This window comes from Rattus norvegicus, chromosome 4 (genome assembly GCF_021556685.1).
Source record: "Rattus norvegicus strain SHRSP/BbbUtx chromosome 4, alternate assembly SHRSP_T2T, whole genome shotgun sequence".
Classification (NCBI taxonomy): Eukaryota; Metazoa; Chordata; class Mammalia; order Rodentia; family Muridae; genus Rattus; species Rattus norvegicus.
The window spans coordinates 150,857,819-150,875,074 of NC_141537.1; the positions used below are offsets into that span (position 1 = coordinate 150,857,819).

The 17,256-nt window shown below is 51.0% G+C and overlaps 1 protein-coding gene across 2 annotated transcripts in view; it reads left to right on the forward strand.

Annotated features, from left to right (window-relative positions):
- Cand2 (cullin-associated and neddylation-dissociated 2 (putative)) overlaps positions 1-17,256 on the forward strand; it is a 31,718-nt gene that overhangs the window by 8,447 nt on the left and 6,015 nt on the right. For both annotated transcript variants that reach the window (NM_181362.2, XM_087655817.1), the window contains 9 exon segments: positions 1,478-1,743; positions 2,599-2,704; positions 2,807-2,946; positions 4,987-5,279; positions 6,496-6,637; positions 6,969-8,471; positions 10,808-10,903; positions 13,277-13,446; positions 15,428-15,592. In NM_181362.2, the coding sequence (NP_852027.2) occupies positions 1,478-1,743; positions 2,599-2,704; positions 2,807-2,946; positions 4,987-5,279; positions 6,496-6,637; positions 6,969-8,471; positions 10,808-10,903; positions 13,277-13,446; positions 15,428-15,592 (2,881 nt within the window).

Genomic DNA, 17,256 nt, shown 5'->3' on the forward strand with positions numbered 1-17,256 from the left:
CAGGATGGCAGGGGTGGAGCAAGGATTCTTGTACTTAGAGGAAGGCGTAACTTCCAGGGTGTGGGAAGAGGGGCCCATTGATGAATATGTATGCATCATACTGTGTTAGTCTGGGACCTATATACAGTGTTAGCAGCATGTGTTCGTGACCTAAGCAGTCTCTGCTCTGGGTCCTAACAGATTTGAGCCCCGGGCTTGTGCGTGGTGAGCTGATTGGTATGCAGCAATGAGGCTGGAGGGCTGGGCAGGAGCCCCCAGGACACACCCCCATCCTCCTTTTCTCCCTCCTTCTGTAGTCTGGACAAGCAGGGCTGGATAGAAGTGCCTTTGTTTTTATGTTTGTGGTGGGATTGGGCCCAAGGTTTCAGTCATGCTGGGGAAGCACTCTACCACTGAGCTTTGTCTCTAACCCTCGCATGTTTTACTTTTGAGACTCCATCTCTCAGAGTTGCTCAGGCAGGCCTTGAACTCACTCTGTGATCCAGACTGGCCTTAAACCTGTAACCCTTCTGCCTCAGCTTTCCTAGCAGGTGAGACTATAGGCCTGTGCCCCTAAGCCTGGCTTGGCTTCCATAGGTTGTCTGAAGAGGTGGACTCCACAGGGTCTGGAGTGGTGAGACTAGAGGATGACCCTACAAGTCTGTTTTAGGAACCAGGAAATGAGAGGATTGAGGTGGGGTGCTCCGGGAGCAGAGGGGTACAGTAGGAGGTGATGTGTTCCATTTGGGCATGTTGAGTTTGTGGTGCTCGGAAGGCATCCCTCAATCAAGAGCTTCAAGGGCCAGAGTCTGTCTTTATGATCTGACTTCCAGCATAGAGCCTGTGACAAAGTAGATGAGTAAGTAGTCAGGCTGCAGCAGAGTGACCTGGGCTAGACACAGGAGAGTGAGGTCATGGGGGGCAGCAGAGCAAGAAGAGAACGACCTTGGGACACGGGGGTCAAAGTCACCCAGGGCTGTTTGACTGGGGGAGGAGCTGGGGCCACCGAGAGCCAGGGAGAGACTATATGAGGACTGCCACTTGTCTTGAGTTCAGAGCTCAGCTTATCCCGAGGACACTGGGGAGCCACCGCAGGATTAAGCAGAGCAGTGATCAAGTCTGTTAGGTGTTATTTCACTCGAGTCTCAGAAAGGAGAATAGACTTGCAGGGATGGGTATAAAGGCAAACCTCAGGCTTCCAAGAGTTTGGAACATCCTCACCGGAGCCCCCATACCCACTGCACTTCTCCCTGAGCTGAGAATTGGACACCTGGGTTCAGGTCATAGACTCACACTGTTGACTTCAAAGCCTTCAGAAGGCAGTCTCACCCCACTGACTGCCCAGTAATAAGCAGTCACTCCCCATCGTGAGAGGTACCTTCTCACTTTCCAATGGTCTTTGGATATCGTGAGTAGGAGGTACAGAGAAGATGGGGATGTGGATCCTAACTGCCTGAGTGTGGTGCCTGGCCTGACATTGCTCTCATCCTGTCCCCAGGCTAGGTGCCCCATTGGGCACCTTCCATGCAAGCCTGCTACACTGCCTATTGCCTCAGCTGAGCAGCCCGCGCCTGGCTGTGCGCAAGCGCACCGTTGTCGCACTCGGTCATCTGGCAGCCGCCTGCAGCACGGACCTCTTCGTGGAGCTTGCTGACCATCTGGTGGACCGGCTGCCTGGGCCACGGGCACCTGCCAGCCCTGCAGCCATTCGAACCCTGATCCAGTGCTTGGGCAGCGTGGGCCGGCAGGCAGGCCATCGCCTGGGTGAGGGGGCAGGGCTAAAGTGCTGGTGGGTGGGGGTAGGGGATATCTCCCAGCAGGAGCATAAACGGACTTTCCTTTTCTGAGTCTTATGCCTCTTGTGTGGTCTTCTGGGACTGACTTCTGTGGCCTGGAGGCTTAGGAATAGTCCTTGTAAGTCTCGGTATCAAACCCTTGTTCAGAATGTGTTCCAGCCTTCTGCTTTGACAGGCACACCTTAACCTGTGAGCCAGGTTTGGAATCTTTCAGCTTTTGTTGAGACTAATAGGTCTACAGAAGCCACACTCCTTAAAATGTGCACTAGCATACAACTGTGAGCTCACATCACAGTCAAAACACTCACCTTTAGGCTGAAGAGATGGCTAAGTGGTTGGGAGCACTGGCTGTTCTTCCAGAGGACCCAGGTTCAATTTTCAGCAACCACATAACAGCTTGCAGCGGTCTGTAACTCCAGTTCCAGAGGATCTGACACCCTCACACAGACAGACATGCAGGCAAAGCACCAATGGACATAAAATCAAAAAGAAAAACAGAAAGGAAAAGAAACCCACTCAGCATTCCCACCATCCTCCCATTTCCATCTCTGCCTCTCCTCAGGTCACCACTTCAGGCCCCATGAGGTCCTCTGTTAGGTAGGTGTTGCAAATTAGAATAAGACGGTGAGTGTGAGTTGTGGTAGCATAAATCAGCCCTCCTAAGTCCTGGTGAGCCAGTGGGCTTTGACTCCTTGGCTACCCCAGTCAGCTGCCTCCAAAGCTTCTAAGTTAAATCTGCCCTACAAAGGCAAGGTTGGGCTGAGGCTGCAAGCTGGTGACTGAGGGAAGGGCTGGCCACTTCAATGACTCTTTGGCTCTGCAGGGGCCCACCTGGACCGCCTGATGCCCTTGGTGGAGGAGTTCTGCAACCTGGATGACGATGAGCTGAGAGAGTCCTGCCTCCAGGCCTTCGAGGCCTTCCTAAGAAAGTAAGTGTGGCAGCTGCGCCAGCCCACAGGCAGGGGAGCTCCGTGGGAAGTTGGCAGGGATGGGGAGACAGCTCTCTGAGACCTCCCCTCCTTGTCCCCCAGGTGCCCCAAGGAGATGGACCCTCATGTACCCAATGTGACCAGCCTTTGCCTGCAGTACATGAAGCACGACCCCAACTACAACCATGACAGTGACGAAGAAGAGCAAATGGAGACCGAGGACAGTGAATTCAGTGAGCAAGGTAGGTGCACAGCCTGTCTGAGGGAGAGCAGGGCACAGTGACCAAAGCAGGGGTACAGCAGGCCTTCTCTAGCTGTAAGGAAGGCAATGCAGTCTTCCTCCTGCCTGCCCTGTTAAACAGCCCGGGCCAAAAATACCTGGGAAAGAAGTTACTCAACACATAGACAGTGACGTGACAACTGGTGTTAGGGTGTTTATGTTATAAATAGTTAGTGGTGACTTACGGCTGGGAGGGGGGTGTGTAGGGTGTATGTGACTACCCTCAGATGCTGGCATCCAGGCTCAAACAGGTCCCAAGGGACAACTCTAATCGTCACGTCTTGAGTATCCACTGGTATTCTAAGCTTTTCCCTCATATTCCTCGTAGTAACCCCAAAACCTAGGAGTCCTCGTAGTAACCCTAAAATCTAGGAGGATCATACTCTATTTCAGACAGAAGTGACCTGGTTAGGACTGGGGAGCCCTGGCAGACTTTGAACATTTAAGCTACCTTTTTTTTTTTTTTAAAGATTTATTTATTTTATGTATATGAGTATACTATTGGTGTTTTCAGACACATCAGAAGAAGGCATCAGATCCCATTACAGATGGTTGTGAGCCATCATGTGGTTGCTGGGATTTGAACTCTGGACCTCTGGAAGAGCAGTCAGTGCTCTTAACCACTGAGTCATCTCTCCAGCCCTTAAGCCACCGTTTTATAAATGGTTTTCAAGATAATGCTTTTAGCCCTGCACCAAAGCTAGCGGTAGAATGGTGGGCTCTTGGAGAAGACAAGTCCAGATGGGGGCTCAGTGGCTTCTTCCCTCATGGCTTGAGGTTCTTTCCATCACTCAGATTTCCTACAAGGGGGGTGCACATGGAGACTAGGGACTTGAAACAAAATCAGTCATCCTAAGCTAAGAGTTGGTCATTTTCTTGTCAGTTATAGAGGGCTAGGGATATTCCTGAGGGGTGGCACAAAGTCCATTAAAGGAGATGTGTACCGAGCTGACCAGTGGCCACAGCCCATTGTAGCTGGTCCAGATTTCTTTGCCATGCAAGGCTTAGTTGTCAACAGAGTGGTACAATAGGAACTCCTGGTCTCAGGAACAGGATGCACAGCTGCTCTTTGTTATGTCTGATGGATTGAATCTCACCCTGCATTTTCCTATGTTCCCTGAGGAGGTAGGTCTCTCACCCTCACTGAACCTTGCTTGGCCTTGACATCTGTACAGTGGGCCAGTAGTCCCTTTGTTCTAGTGGAGTTGTTTATCTGCTGACTCTCAGGCCTATTAGCAGAGGGCCTCACAAACCTATTCTTTCTTTGGTGTTTGTCTCCCTGAACACTTTTGAGATCTGACTGGAACTGGGTTTGCCTTCACTTTGGAAAAGAGAAAGGGCTAGACCTGAACCAGAGGATGGGCCTGAGCCCCAGAAAGCTTCTCCCTGTCTCCACTACAAATTTGGATGCCATGTCATTCTTTTTTGGAGGAGGGCAGTATCTTACTAAGTCCCCTAGACTGGGCTGGAGAGCTGGTTCAGTGGTTAAGAGCACTGACTACTCTTCCAGAGATCCTGAGTTCAAATCCCAGCAACCACGTGGTGGCTTACAACCATCTGTAATGAGATCTGATGCCCCCTTCTGGTGTGTCTGAAGACAGTGACAGTGTACTTGTATATGATAAATAAGAAGTATTCCAGGCTGACTTTGAATTCATGACTTCCCGTCCCACTTCTCCAGTGCTAGGATTTACAGGCCTGTGTCAGCATACCAGCCCACTTCTTCCTTGATGTAGTCAGACAAATGGAGGCAGGAAAGGCTGTCTGAAGTGCAGACAATTGTACAGTGGATGAAGCCACTTCCTGTCTCTTGGTCCCAGTTTTCGTCTCTGCGATGGGGAATGACCCTTGCCCACAGGAGAGATTGTGGATCAAAGCCTTGGGTAGCATTCTGAGGGTAGAGGCATTCCCAGGAGGCTGAATATGAAGAATGGCAGGGCTTCCACTGTCTTCTTCCCTGAGCTGAGAGGACACAGCTCTGTGTGTCTTCCTCTTGCCCCAGAGAGTGAGGACGAGTACAGTGACGATGACGACATGAGCTGGAAGGTCCGCCGAGCTGCGGCCAAGTGCATGGCAGCCCTGATCAGCTCTCGGCCCGACCTCTTACCCGACTTCCACTGCACGCTGGCACCTGCGCTTATCCGCTGCTTCAAGGAGCGGGAGGAGAACGTCAAGGCAGACATCTTTGGGGCTTACATCATGTTGCTGCGACATACACGGCCCCCTAAAGGGTGGCTGGAGGCTGTGGAGGAGCCCACCCAGACGGGCAGAAACCTCAATATGCTACGAGCGCAGGTAGGCTGTGTCCTTACCCACTCTCCCTCTTTCTGTCCTTCCTTCCTGCCCCATCTCTTCACTTGCTGAGGGATGTGTGTGAGCATCTCTGTGCCCAGCCTGGGTTCAGATGGAGCCCTGCCTCATCCTTGGCCTGCGTGGTGCAGGCAGCAACATAAGTAGGGTTTGCAGGAGTGAGAAGACCTTCGTTTGCTTCACTTAAAATCACTTCTTCTGGCTACTGGGTGGGGAATGGATTGTGACAGGACAAGGGTCATGGCTGGGGACCAACAGGAGGACGTTGTAACTGTGTCAGGTGACAAGATATGGTGCCTTTGACTCAGAAGGATTGAATTGGAAGGAATGGTCGTTCAAGCCTGAGAAGTGGGTGGATTGACTGCTGGATCTTGCTGGGTAATAGGTTGCTTGTATCTGGGATAGGCAGGTATCAGTTGACTTCTTGGCTTCCTGCCTTAAGGGACACTGAGGAGGAGGGGACATCTTTGTACATTTATGGTTGAAGTCCTCATTGGCTTTAAATAGTGAATTTTCTGTAGTATAATAGAAGGGGGGTGTTGGGTCCCTCCTAATAGGCTTAATTAGCAGCTCAGCTTTGAAAACAGAGTCCAAAAATCATGGCCCGTGCCATGGTGTGGCTTGCCCTAGCTGTGTGACATCTTTGCAGGTAGCATGAATATACAAAAGAGAGAGCCCAAGATAAGACAGGGAGCCAGAATGGTGAGGGCTAAGCCCCCATTTTATAATAAACCTGTCCAATGGAACTGTTTCATCCTTTATAGTGACTTCCTGATAATGCTACCTTTTAAAGGTCCCTCCTCTTCTGAGTACCACCACCACACTGGGGACCAATACATGAGTCCTGTGGGACACACACTTTATGTAGATGCCTAGGCTGAGCCACTTAGGTAGGCAGGAAGCGTGCAAGCGGGATCAGAGGTTCAGATCGGAGTGGTCCTAGTGCCTTTGAAGAAAGAAGGGGCCATGTGCGGAAGACAGCCAAGCTCTGCTTTCCCTTCATGGAGACAGGTGACAGCCAGGCTGCTGAGACACCTTGAGCAGTTCCTTGTGCACATTATAAGCTGGAGGCAGCTGTCACTCTGCAGAGTCTGAACCAGGTGACTGGTGGAGACTGGTGGGCACTGAGGTGGCCTGTCTGTGTTGGAGTCCTCCCTGGGTGGCTTCCTAGCCGGTTCCTGATCTCCCTGCCTGCTCACAGGTGCCCCTAGTGATGAAGGCCCTGCAGCGACAACTTAAAGACCGGAATGTTCGGACCCGCCAGGGGTGCTTCAACCTCTTTACCGAGCTGGCAGGCGTCCTCCCTGGCTGCCTGGCAGAGCACATGACTGTCTTGGTGTCAGGTAGGCTGGGCTACAGCTGGCTCTCCTCTCTTTGGGCCTCTTCCCAAAGAGACCCCTACCCTATACTGAGCCCTCAATTCCCGAGAGCCCATCAATATTCCTGGGCTTGCCCTGTGTGATGATGGCCCATGGTGGTTGTGTGTTGTGCTCCCCCAACCCCCTACTACAAGGAAACCAAGGCTGCTTCTAAGCTTCAGGTAAGTTCTGGCCTTGTTTCCCTCAGCTCTGGTGGCTTCTGGGAGCTTTGGATGCTCGGTTCCGCAGACACATTGGTCACTACACTCCAGGCTGAGCCAGGCTGAGGTGCCCTAACATTGATTCCCTCCTGCAGGCATTGTCTTTTCACTGGCTGACTACTCCAGCTCCTCCACCATACGGATGGATGCCCTGGCCTTCCTACAGGGCCTTCTGGGTACAGAGCCAGCTGAGGCCTTCCACCCACACTTGCCGACCCTCCTACCGCCTGTGATGGCCTGTGTGGCTGACCCTTTCTACAAGGTGGCAGCTGAGGCCTTATTGGTGCTCCAGGAGCTGGTGCGGACCCTGTGGCCACTGGATAGGCCTCGGCTGCTGGACCCTGAGCCGTACGTGGGAGAGATGTCCACAGCTACCCTGGCACGACTCCGAGCCACTGACCTGGACCAGGAGGTGAAGGAACGGGCCATCTCTTGTGTGGGCCACCTTGTGGGTCACCTTGGCGACCGGCTTGGGGATGACCTAGAGCCCACACTTCTGCTTCTCCTTGATCGCCTACGGAATGAGATAACCCGGTTGCCTGCTGTCAAGGCACTGACACTGGTGGCGGTGTCCCCATTGCGACTTGATCTGCAGCCCATCCTGGCCGAGGCACTGCCCATCCTCGCTTCATTTCTGCGCAAGAATCAACGGGCCCTGCGGCTGGCCACACTGGCCGCCCTGGATGCTCTGGCTCAGAGTCAGGGCCTCGGCCTGCCCCCGCCTGCTGTTCGGAGTGTGCTAGCTGAGCTGCCTGCTCTGGTCAGTGAGAATGACATGCATGTGGCCCAGCTGGCTGTTGACTTCCTCACCACGGTGACGCAGACCCAGCCGGCCTCTCTGGTTGAAGTCAGTGGGCCTGTTCTGGAGGAGCTGCTGCAGCTGCTGCACTCACCCTTGCTGCCTGCTGGGGTGCTGGCAGCCACTGAAGGCTTCCTGCAGGCGCTGGTGGGGACCCGCCCTCCATGTGTGGAGTACTCAGAGCTCATTAGCCTGCTCACTGCGCCTGTTTATAACCAGGTTGGGGATGGAGGACCCGGCCTGCACAAGCAGGTGTTCCACTCATTGGCTCGGTGTGTGGCTGCCCTCTCAGCTGCCTGTCCCCAGGAGGCAGCAGGCACTGCCAGCCGCCTGGTGTGTGATGCCAGGTCACCCCACTCAAGCACAGGGGTCAAAGTCTTGGCATTCCTATCACTGGCTGAGGTGGGCCAGGTGGCTGGGCCAGGCCCCCAGAGGGAGCTGAAGACAGTGCTTCTGGAAGCCCTGGGGTCTCCCAGTGAGGACGTGAGGGCTGCAGCTGCATATGCCCTGGGCCGTGTGGGTGCTGGCAACCTGCCTGACTTCCTGCCCTTCCTGCTGGCACAAATCGAGGCCCAACCCCGACGACAGTACCTGCTGCTACATGCACTCAGGGAGGCCCTGGGGGCTGCCCAGCCTGACAACCTGAAGCCCTATGTTGAGGATGTGTGGGCACTGCTCTTCCAGCGCTGTGAGAGCCCTGAGGAAGGCACTCGGTGTGTGGTGGCTGAATGCATCGGAAAGCTAGTGTTTGTGAACCCTCCCTTCCTCCTGCCCCGATTCCGGAAGCAGCTTGCTGCAGGTAAGAAGTACAGTGGCCCAGGTTGGACAGCACGAGGTGGGCACTTGGTCCCCAAGCATCCACACAACTCACACAAATCATTGAGGTGAGAATCACATGTCTGTTAATCAAGGAAAAGAAGCCAGGCAAGCAAATGGGGCTCCCCCAAATGTACAGGCTTCCTTCTGGTGGTCTCTGGGGTAGAGGGACAAGGTCTTTTGGGTTTTTTTGGGGGGAGTGGTTCTTCAAATTTTATTTTATTTTATTTTATGTATATGGGTAGGTGTGTTACCTGTAATGTGTATGCACAGTATATACAGGCGGTGCCCTCGGCAGCCAGAAAAAGACACCAGATGCCCTGGAACTGGGTTACAGATAGCTGTGAGCTGCCATATGGGCACTCACAAACAAGCCCAGGTCCTCTGCAAGAGTGACCAATGCTTTTAATTGCTTAGCCATCTCTCCAGTCCAAGGGGACAGGGTTTTTGATATGCCCCTATTTCAATCAGAGCTCCCACTGACAGGGACTACATCATAAGTTCAACACACTTGAATCAAAAATAACCCAGGAAAAAATTGTGTCTGTGCTTCACATGTGAGAACTTTTCTGGTCTTTATTTCCTTTTTTAAAATTACGTGTGTGTGTGTGTGTGTGTGTGTGTGTGTGTGTGTGTTTACCATGGCATGCATATAGAGGTCATAAGACAGCTTATAGGTGTCAGTTCTCTCCTGTCATGTGGATCCCAAGGTCACTGAGCTTGGTAATAACTACTTTTATAGCAAGAATCATCTTGCAAGCTTTTTTCCCTAAACAGTATAGATTTAACTACTGTTGACATGTTTGATGTAAATAACATGAAGATTGAAATATATGAATAGGTTCTGTGTAAGCATCATGCTGTTTTGTGGAAGGGGCTTGGAGATCTTGGGCTTAGTATCCAAAGAGATCCTGGATTCTGTCCTCTGAAGATACTAGGGTAAAAATACAATTTAAAGTTTCATGACGGCATTAGGCATACAGGATTAGAAATATATGACTATAACTATTCTAGCTACTTGGGAGGCCGAGGCAGGATTACTTCAAGGTCTACCTGCTTACAAGTATTGAAGGCCTTCCTGTGTTGTTTAGTGAGACTCTAACCAGAAAGAAAGGAAGGAAGGGAGGAGGGAGGTAGAGAGGGAGGAGGGTGGGGCTATAGCTGTGGCTTGGTGGTAGAATGACACATGAGGCCCTGGGTTCCATTCCTACCACCTCACAAATAAGAGGTGAACTAGAGCTGGGCATGGTAGCTTACACCTTAATCTCAGCACTCAGGAGGGTCTCTGAAATACACACCAGCCTGGGCTACATATTGAGTTCCAAGGTGACAGAGAATCCCTGCTTTTAAAAATGTCATAGAAGTAAAACCATATGATGTCATTTTCATAATCTGCTGTGGCCATGATCTGTAGCAGTTATTTTTCTCGCTGTTGTGACAAAATACCTGAGTAGCTTTAGAGAGGAACCCGCTTAGAGGGGGCATCAGTCATAGAGGGAAGGCCCACTGTGAGCAGTGGTGCAGCAGGAACCTGCCGAGTGGCTAGTTCACATCTTAGGCTGGAATCAAAAGCAAACGTAGCCATCAAGGCTCACCTTCCGCAGCCTGCTTCTGTCTGCTGGGCCTGGTCCCAAAGATTCACAAGCAGTGTCCAGGTGAGGACCATGTCCTGACACGACCCCTCCATCCTTAGGGATCTGGTGAGCCCTCCTCTCCAGCTACCCTGATGTCAGTGACATGGTGAAACGAAGTAAGTCCTTCATGATATTGTTCTAGAGGAATCCCATCGGCCTCCAGCCTGCCAAAAGCTCCCCTGGCCTCGTCTCTGTGGCCTTAAACGTGAGCTTGGCCTTTCTAGTACTTCTTTCCTGTATAAAACACAGACCAATAGTCCTTCATAGTTTTGTTTGTTTTTGAGACACGTACTCACTTTGTAGCCCAGGCTGACTTCAAACTCCTGAAGATACTCCTGGTCCTTGGTACGACAGGTTTGCACTACCACACCAGCTTCGTTATTTTAATTAGCATTTTGTTGTTATGTGAGTTTGGATGGAGAGGATATCTGAAAATGCAGTGTAGTCTCAGGATAAGGGCAGGACTTTCTCTGGGGTTCTAGTGTTCTGTTTCAACCTGCCCAGACCCAGCCACTTACTCTCCTAGCAGCCGGAGGAAGAACTAGACAGATTCAAGGCTGCCATTGGGGAATAGTCACATGGACTTCCTGGGAGGGGTTTGTTCTCAAGTAGGGAGAGGGTGTGCTGTGTTTTGCTGGGTCTACAGGTTGTCCCCTGCCCCACACTATCACCTCTCGTCTTGCAGGTCAGCCATACACGCGGAGCACAGTGATCACTGCAGTCAAGTTCCTCATCTCAGACCAGCCACACTCCATCGACCCTCTCCTGAAGAGCTTCATTGGTGGGTGTACCTAGTGCCTCTCACCCTGGGTCTGGAGCGTGGCTAGGACATCTTACAAATCAATCAAGGGAGTCAGACTCAAGAGCAACTCTGTGATGGGCAGCAGAGTCAGACTCTTGAGTGAGGAGATATATATGCCTTCAACCCCATGTCACCACCAGGGCTCTGGTGGGCTTCACGTGCCCCTTGTCTGTCAAATGGTTATGAGACTTTTCTGGAAAAGGTTTTCTTGGAAACAGCTAATAGGGTGGCAAATGCTCTCTTAAGGTACAGGCTCTGAGGAAGAAAAGCAAGCTGGAGCTGGCAAGCACCCACTTGACCAAGTCTGAGGGGGCCTGGGTTAGAGGAACCTTCATGGGGTAGGCTAGGCCCTCCCTTGAAGCCTCCTGCAAGACCAGACTTTTTGCCTTCAAAGCCCAGTGCCAACATCTTCTCGGGGGGCCACACCAGAATCTCAGCCCTCCTGGAAGAAGGCAGCCCTACGGAATGTAGAGGGAGGCCGGAGTTCCGCAGCCTTCTGCTTTGAATACTGACTTAGAAGAGTGGGCAGGCCATTCAGTCTCAGCTATAAAATGGGGTGCTGGCACTGTGCCAGACCAAAGAGCCAGGGACATGGCCAGTCTTTTTTTTTTTTTTTTTTTCTTTTTTCTTTTTTTCGGAGCTGGGGACTGAACCCAGGGCCTTGCGCTTGCTAGGCAAGTGCTCTACCGCTGAGCTAAATCCCCAACCCCTGGCCACTCTTGAGTTGGAAACGGTATCCTTGTCCCAGTCTGGACTGACTTGGATGGCCACAGGCAGATTTCTAGCCTTGCTGAGTTGCTGTGGTTGCAGGTCAGGGGCCAGCAGTGGAGTCTTGGTTTTGCCTTGTGGGTTTTTTTTTTTTTTTTTGTTCTTTGTTTTTTTTATTACTGTGTGTGTGTATGTATGTGTGTATATGTATGTAAGGGCTAGTGTGTATGTATGTGTGTATATGTATGTATGTGTGTGTATGTGTGTGTATGTATGTGTGTATATGTATGTATGTCTGTATATGTATGTATGTATGTATATGTATGTGTGTGTGTATGTTTGTGTGTGCGCATGAGTGCATGCACGTGTGTGTGTATGTGTGTGTATGTTTGTGTGTGTGTATGTTTGTGTGTATGTGTGTGCGTGCGCGCGCGCGTGTGTGTGTGTGTGTGTGTGTGTGTGTGATTTGTTTTATGTGTGTTAGTGTTTCACTTGAACATGTTTGTGCACTCCATGCTTTCTTGGTGCCTATAGCGATCAGAGGGGGATATTGGATTCCCTAGAACTGGATGATTATGAGCTGGGAACCAAACTCGGATCCTCCGCCAGAGCAGTCACTGTTCTTAACTGCTAGCCCAAGCTCCCAAGGCTGGTTTGTTTTTAGAGACAGAATCTGTATGGCCCAGGCTGGACTCAAACTCACTCTATATAGCTGAGGATGGCCTTGAACTCCTGACCCTGCCTTTATCTCCTGAGTGCTGGGATTACAGGCATGTGCTACCACCTTTACATGTGATCCTCAGTTTTGAGCTCCCTAAGATGGATACCATGAGGTGCTCTTTGATAAAGGTCATCAGTTAATTCTAATAGCCCCAGCCCATTTTGCAAATGAGGAAACTGAGTCCCAAGAGAGGGTTCAGATTTGTCCTAGTTTTAGGTTGTGTCCTCATAGAAGCGGGACTCTAAGAGCCAGCATAGCACTGTGGGAAGGGCCCTGGGTCCCAGTGTTGCTGAGTCCTGATCTGCTGGAAGACTGCAGTTCTTTCCAGTGCAGGGGCATGGGGGTGGGGGGGGGGTGTTAGGTGTCACATGACAATAGCCACCCTGTGGTGCTGATGGTCACTCTGGTCATGTGGTCTCAGTGGAGTCTTATTTTTCTCCATGTGTGCTCAGCATGTGCGAGGCCCTGGCTCCCATCCTCAGCGCTATTCCAATTTCCCAAATTAAACCTCTCAAAAAGGCCCACTCAGAGCAACTGCGTCAGGTTGACGCGTCAGACCTAGTCCTGTGGTGGCCTTCGCTTGTTACCCTGCACTTACGAGGTGAGGGCAGGAAGATCACAGGACTGGTGCTGTTCAGTGAGAACCTGTCTCAGAACAGCAGTCTCTGTGCCAGCTCTCAGCCCTGTGCTTCACGGCTGCTGTCACGTCTTCCTCCTAAGAGCCCTGTAGGTCAAGGCTGCCAGAACCCAAAGTTAGTGGGAAGCTAGGCGTTCTTATGTAGACTGTGAGGGTTTTGTATCTGGCTTAAGGTTCAGGACATGTCTGCCCTTCATTCTGCATAACTCACAGTGTCCAGGTTACCAGGTAGAGTAGAGGTGGCTTTGTGTCCTGCTTCTATGTCCTTTGTCTTGTCACTCTGTAGCAGAGTTCATGGAAAGCCTGCAGGACCCAGACCTGAACGTGCGCCGGGCCACACTCACCTTCTTCAACTCAGCTGTGCACAACAAACCGTCGCTGGTCCGGGACCTGTTGGATGACATCCTACCCCTCCTCTACCAGGAGACCAAGATCCGCCGGGACCTCATCCGAGAGGTATGGGGCACAAGGGCTAGTGTGGCCTGGCCCTTGTTGAGCCTTCTGTGCCTCACCAGCAAGGCTCATTGAAGACTAGGAGTGAAGCCCACACAGGCACCAGGGCCACATGGTGCTAGTCATGTCGTGCCTCTCCCCTCCCCAGCTGTGGCCCAGACGGGGCAACCCAGTGCCCCCTGAGCTTCAGTTCCCCCTGGGGCTAAGTGAGAATTGCCATGCCTGTACCACAGGGATGTGCCCTAAGCACTTGGGGCAGCTCAGGGTCAGCATGAGCATCTTAGACCTTAAATGTGATGCCCCCTGTGACAGACAGGTCCTATTTAAAATGCAGGCGCCCTACAAATACTCTCTGAAACTGTCTTAAGGCACATGAAGAATGCTTATTGGACATAAATGGACTCTATATTTAGACTTGGGTCCCTTCCTCAGTACATGCAAACATTCTAGCATCCACAATCCAAACAAACTGAACTCCTGAACCTCGGGTCTCAGGCATGTGATACTGGACTACAATGTCAGCAGCAACTGTTGTCACTCAGCCATAGTCTCAAATCCTGGGACTCACAGCTACACCATACTTGACTTCTGCCACCAAGACGCTCAGCCCGGCCTCCAGAACAGTGGTGGTTAGGAGAGTCAGGTTGGAGAGAGCTGAAAGGGTAGAGGGTGTTGACATTGACAGCCAAGTCACCCAGCAGCACCTCATGGAGGTCTGAGGAAGAAGCAATGTTCCTGAGAGAGGTTGGAAAAGTTTTTTGAAGAGTTTTTTATTTTATGTATGTGAGTACACTGTAGCTGTCTTCAGACACCAGAAGAGGGCATCATATCTCATTACAGATGGCTGTGAGCCACCATGTGGTTGCTGGGATTTGAACTCAAGACCTCTGGAAGTCAGTGCTCTTAACCACTGAGCCATCTCTTCAGCCCTGTTTTTGTTTTTTCTTTTTGAGACAGGGTTTCTCTGTGTGGTCCTGGCTATCCTGGAACTCACTATGTAAACTAGGCTGGCCCTCAAACTCAGGGATTTATCCTCTTGCCTCTGCCTCTTGAGTGCTGGGATCAAAGGTGTGAGCTACAGTACTTGGTATCAGATATAGTTATGGAGGCCAAAAGTCTGTATCTGTGCCCTGCGCTGAAACCAGGGCATCTACAGGCACTGTCCTGCCTCTTGCACTTGCTGTGGCCACCAACCTTACCTGGCAGGCGGTGCCATCACATCAAGCTCTGCCTACCCTCAAGGCCTCCTTTTTAATCTGTGCAATCTCTTCAGCTGGGTTTTGAGGCTCAAACTTTACTGTTAGAAGCCAGATCTCGTGGTTAAAAGCTTCAGAGGACTTGGTTCTTTGAGTATGGTTCTGTGACTTACCAGCTGTGTGTCCTTGAGCATGTTAGTTTACCTCTCTGAGCCTTAGTGGGATGTTGAGTAGGATTGAAAATAAGCACCTTATTCCTGAGGCTTTTATTTTTTCTTGAGACAGAATCTTGTGTAGTCTAGGATAAGAAGGACTCTGACTTGCTTCTATCTCCTGAGCGAGGGGTTTCAGACACGTGACAGCATGACGTTTATTCAGTGCCAGAGATCAAACCTGGGTCTTTGTCTGTGCTAGGCAGGCACTCTACCCTCTAAGCCACATGAGCAAACCTTCTCAAGGTCTTTAGTACTCAAGTAAGATGTTGTCTGCCAGGCAAAAGTTATAGCTCAGTTATAGAACATGTGCTCAGTGTGCATGAGGTCACACACACACACACACACACACACACACACACACACGCACGCACGCACGCACACAGGACCTGACACTCTGCCTGCTTAGTGGGTGTGGCAGTCCAGAGAGGATGCTGCAGGCTGTGTGGAGACCTGAGGCTTGAGCGCATGAGATGTGACTTGGGGCCAAGATGCAGTGCTGATCAGGTGGGGTGAGTTGCAAAAACTAGGGGAGGGGCTTTATACTCCAAAAGCCTCTGTCCTTCCTCCCTGCAGGTGGAGATGGGGCCCTTCAAGCATACTGTAGATGATGGGCTGGATGTGAGGAAGGCTGCCTTCGAGTGCATGTACTCGCTACTGGAGAGCTGCCTGGGCCAGCTGGACATCTGCGAGTTTCTGAACCACGTGGAGGATGGGCTAAAGGACCATTATGACATCCGGGTAGGTAGTACCATGCCATATGCAAGCCCAGCTCAGAGCAAGGAACCAGGCAGCATAGGCCCCTGCTGTTTTTTTCCCCTCCTGGCACCCCAAGAAAGCAGCTGTGCTTTCTGTCAAGAATAAGGAAAGGCCAGGTGGTGGTGGCATCACACACCTTTAATGGCACTTGTGAGGCAGAGGCAGGAGGATATCTGAGTCGTAGGTCATCCTGGTCTACAGAGTGAGTTCCAGGACAGCCAGGGCTACACAGAGAAACCTGTGTCAAAAAAAGAGCAAGGAACTAAGTCTTAGCTGTTGCACTCTGGGCACACTAGGTCCAAGTCTACTGTAGAGTTGAAATGGTTTGTGCCATTCTTACTTTGCATTAATTTGTTTTAAATGTTACCAACATTTAAAAATTAAAGAGATTTTATATGAAAAATATTTCTTTTGAAAACAACCCACAATGCTAGGTAAATTCCCACATTGCTATTATATTAGTCCGTTTCCTGACTATCGTTATAATTTCGTTTTCCTTGGTTTTTTATTTACTTTATGTATGTATTTTGTGGGCATGTCCACATCTGGGATTCCCACATATGAGTACATTGCCACTGCACACCAGAAGAGGGCATCAGATCCCATAACAGATGGTTGTGAGCCACCATGTGATTGCTGGGATTTGAACTCAGGATCTCTGGAAGAGCAGCCAGTGCGCTTAACCGCTGAGCTATCTCTCTCCAGCCCTTGCTTTGTTTTTTAAGACAAGGTCTATTTTATATATCTCTGGATGTCCTAGAACTATGTAGACAAGGTTTGTCTTGAACTCACAGAGATTCACCTGCCTCGGCCTCCTGCGTGCTGGGATTAAAGGTGTGTATCCTCTTAACTGTTGAGCCATCTCTCCAGCCTAAAGGCGTGTATCCTCACATCTGAACTGTTTTCTGTTGCTATTTAAACAAAACAGAAGCGGTGGCTGGGGGCTGGGTAGCCTTAAGAAAGTCCTTTTAGATCTGCCTGGAGGCCCAGAGCCTGGTTTTGGCATTTGTTTTGGCTCTGGTGGCATCACAGTGGCCGGCCCCTGCAGAAGTCCACATGGTAGAATCAGGCATGAGGCATGTTCTTTGGTTGTTTGTGTTTTTTCCAGACAGGGTTTTACTGTATTAACAGAACCCTGGCTATCCTGGACTCGCTTGGTAAATCAGGGTAGCCTCAAACTGAACCACAGAAATCTGCCTGCCTCTGCCTTCCGAGTGTTCATTTTATCATTCACTTTTGTGGAAATGGAGGTCCTTTGAGACCTGAATTAACCCCTCCCAGCAGTACCACTTCAATAGTGACCCAGCCACCTCCTGCTGAAGGTTCCATCACCCCTCGGCATTGCTCTACTGGGGATCAGGCTTCCAGCACACTGGCTTTTGTGATACTCATTGTATCTCAACTGCAGCGTGTCCTGGCAGTGTCAGTGGGAGTGCTGTGTCCTTCTCAGGCCTGCGCCGGAGGCATGTGAACATGTGACCTCCCCCTCCCTATGCCTTTTGTTATCCAGCCATCCTCATACCGCTAGGAGTAGCTGACAAGATTCAGTATCATGGTGTACATCTAAAACAGGAAACAGACCTAGAGAGGGAGGAGCCTTGAGCAGGGCCCTGGAAGGACTTGGCTGTCAGCTTGTGGGGTGCAAG